Raw genomic sequence first — 3,559 nt, 5'->3', positions numbered from 1 at the left:
GTAGGGCGGAGAACACCCCCTCACTGCCCACCGCCATCTCCGCCGCGGGATGTGAGCGCCGGTCGCTGGGTTCCGTACGGCACCGCCCGGGCCCTGCTTCCCCCTTCTGTGGGGCTCCGGGGCCGGGTATGGTGTTTGTGTGGGGGAGGGGTGTGAGGAATGGGTCAGGGACGGCGAAACGTGCGAGCTGTGCTCCGGCTGCCCCTTTGTCCCGCAGAGGAAGGCTGCCCGGCAGCTCAGCTTCTGCGGACGGAACTTGGCTTTCACACCGGCGGGGCGGGGGAGCTGTGCCCCCAAGCTCCCGTACCCCTAGCCCACGGGTACCTCGCACCACATCACCCACTGCCCCCAGCTTCAGGCCCAGAACTTTTTTGTTTCTTTTAAGAGAACCAACTCCTTCTCAAGCTTAGACATTGGTGTTTTAAACCGGAAAACCCTTCGGTGAAAAAAAATCTTTATTGCCTGTTTGTGTTCGGACAACTATTTCGTTGAATAAAGCGATAGTGTTGGCAGGGGGACATGCCCTGAAACGTACGGAAAAAGAAAAACGAACCCAGCTACAAACATGCCTAGATATGTTACAGAATCGGGTTTCAAAATTTTTATTAGTCACTGAACGAGGCAAAAAGATTTTTATTGTTTTACAGTTTTAGTGCACAGAAAGTGAGTTCTCAATAGCAGCCAGATTTTTCTACTGTACATATCAAGGGGAAATAAAACATTTAGAAAATAAAAGACCGCCTACCTTCCCCCGCGGGACTTCCCAGTTCTGAAAACAGTAAGACAAAGTTGCTGCTGCTTTTTTAGCCGCATTCAAGACCAGAGCTAATAGCATTAACTCACTTTAAACAAAGTACCCACAAAAACAAATACTTTCTAGTGACATGCAAACGAGCAGGCTACTTACGTGTATCTCCCAGGAAAAACAGTAATTCAGCCCTTTTACTTGAAAAAATCGGTGGCTCTTAAAAGAGCCTTTGGGTTAAAACTGATGATCCGAGGCGCTCTACTTGGAGCTGGTGTACTTGGTGACGGCCTTGGTGCCCTCGGAGACGGCGTGCTTGGCCAGCTCGCCGGGCAGCAGCAGCCGCACCGGGCCTTGGTGCCCTCGGAGACGGCGTGCTTGGCGAGCTGCCCGGCCAGCAGCAGCCGCACGGCCGTCTGGATCTCCCGCGACGTGATGGTGGAGCGCTTGTTGTAGTGCGCCAGGCGCGACGCCTCGCCGGCGATGCGCTCAAAGATGTCGTTCACAAAGGAGTTCATGATGCCCATGGCTTTGGACGAGATGCCCGTGTCGGGGTGCACCTGCTTCAGCACCTTGTACACGTAGATCGAGTAGCTCTCCTTGCGGCTCTTCTTGCGCTTCTTGTCGCCCTTCTTCTGCGTCTTGGTCACCGCCTTCTTGGAGCCCTTCTTGGGCGCGGGGGCGGACTTGGCCGGCTCAGGCATGTCGACAACTCCCCTGTGGCTCTGGAGCACTGGAGTACCCGATAATGCGATTACTCCTGTATTTATAGACGCCTTATGCAAATCTAAGGCCTCAGCTATGAGCCTTTCTATTGGTTAAAGGAGCCAGTGATGTCACCTCTTCCAAGAACGACTTTGTAATTCGTCCTTTTTAAATTCCACGCTGGTATTGGTTAATACATCGAATGCTGCCAGCCAATCATCATAAGCTCTTTCAATCGCACGGTTCGGCGGCGAAGCTCGTCCTCTGCTGCCTGGCCTCGCCCCCGTCCCCGGGGTCACCCCAGATCATCCGGTCTCACCCGTCCCCTGCAGCTGCTTGCTCGGGCGCCTTTGTACGTACAAACTGTAGTTATCGGCGATTTCTCCAGGGGGAAAAAAAAAAACCAAACCAACAATAAAAAGCCTAGAGAAAAATCGTGAGGGTTTTGCTACTACTCTTTTTTCCCTTCAAGAGGAAGTACACCTGCATATGTGACGTAACAGCCTGCATTCGTAACTGCCACAAGTGAAATGGAAATGGAAAAAATGCAACCAGAAAAAATAGAGAGGTTCTGAGTACTAAGCATTGTTAATAGTGTTTGAAATTAATTCTTCTGGCCCACAGAGTATGGCTTGTTTTTCGGGATTTTAAATGAGACAGAAGTTCTGATTTAATTTGTAACTTGAAAGAATGTGAACTTCTTTTCAGATACAGTAAATATTGGATGAATGTGTTTAAGTCAAAAACTAGGTAATACAAGTAATTAAATGTAGATTTTAAACTGCATTTTGAATATATAATGAATCAGAAATTCAAGCCATTTTCTTGTTGATTTAATTGTGCAAGAAGAAAATGTAATTTTCTAAATAGACTGAAATGATTTAATGGCATTAAGGATTCTGATGCGCTCAGTTTGAATTTTTTAAAATTAAAATTATGTGTGGCAACATTACAAATTACAATTATAAATTAATCCACCAATAAATTAGAGCACTACAGTCCACTTGTAAAGGGATCAAGTTAATTTGTGTTTGGGTGAAGCTAGGACTGGACAACTTGGTATCAAATAGCCAGTGCTATAAGGATGCTGTTTCCTTTTGGAACCTGTAAGGGCCATTCAAAGTCTAGACTTTCCTGGTACCAGAGGAGACAGGTGGCACGGGCCTATGCCAGAAACCTCTCTGGCGCAGGTAAGTATAGTTTAAGGTAGGTGAGAGTGCTAAAGTCACAACTAAACTAATTGTTCAAGGAGATTTGTAAGGATAGTAAGAGAGATTCTGGATACTGGCTCAAGCAATAAAAAGATATGTCACCTTACCTTACTACCTTTTTTTTTTTTTTTTTCTTTTTACCTTGCTGGGCAGAATTCTGAGTGCATAAAGATCTCTGGCCTATGGAAAATAGTGCTGTGTCAGGAGAGGAAAGGGTGGGACTTTTCTCCTTCCCAGTGAGTCATGCTTGCTTGCAAATGCTTCTGCTGTGTTTAACACCTAAACTGGGGAGACAAAAGCAGTCACCCCTGTTGTGAAGAGCAGCTTCATGCTGCCTTTTGTGCTCTATGTCTCTGGTTTCACCTCCATAGGCCCCCAGCCTGGCTCCCTCTCATCAAGAAAGGAGTTGGGGTGGTTGCTCATTCATCTCCACTTGCTCTGCCTCCCCCACAGCTGCCAGTAGCATCTTAACAGCACAAAGAAAATCTAGTAAGGCAGAAGTGAGCTGTATCTGCCTTTTAAGGAAAAGTAGTCCTTTCTTTCTCAGCAAAGCAGGAAGAGAAGCCAGTGGCCTATCTCTAAACATTTAACTCCTCATTTATGCTGTGACCCTGATGACTTTATTCTAGCATAAATATTACCTGGAAAAGCAGTTCACTGAGAACAGCTCTGCACGGTAACAGAATTTCTCTCTTGAACATGTGTGAAAACCATGAGTTGACCTGCCATTCCTGGACAACAAAGCATAGGATCTCCACTTGTGCCTCCACAATAGCAGTCACAGGCTGTTGCTTTTGTTACGCTTTTGGTAAAGATCAGCTATAGAGTAAAAACACATCTTTCATCAAAGAAAGGTGGCTACTGTGAACTGAACAGCTACTGCTTGGTTTTAGTATTC

The 3,559-nt window shown here is 46.8% G+C and overlaps 1 protein-coding gene across 1 annotated transcript; it reads right to left on the bottom strand.

The window, feature by feature from the left end:
* Positions 1-1,006: 1,006 nt before the first annotated feature.
* On the bottom strand, positions 1,007-1,449 carry LOC104490720 (histone H2B 1/2/3/4/6-like). The gene is made up of 2 exons (XM_010133048.1): positions 1,099-1,449; positions 1,007-1,036 (listed from the first exon to the last, which is right to left on the bottom strand). Exons 1-2 carry the CDS (start codon positions 1,447-1,449, stop codon positions 1,007-1,009), a joined length of 381 nt encoding a protein of 126 aa, XP_010131350.1.
* Positions 1,450-3,559: the final 2,110 nt, after the last annotated feature.

The sequence above is a fragment of the Buceros rhinoceros genome, unplaced genomic scaffold, assembly GCF_000710305.1.
Source record: "Buceros rhinoceros silvestris isolate BGI_N320 unplaced genomic scaffold, ASM71030v1 scaffold31423, whole genome shotgun sequence".
NCBI lineage: Eukaryota > Metazoa > Chordata > Aves > Bucerotiformes > Bucerotidae > Buceros > Buceros rhinoceros.
This window is presented reverse-complemented; position numbering and strand designations above follow the sequence as displayed.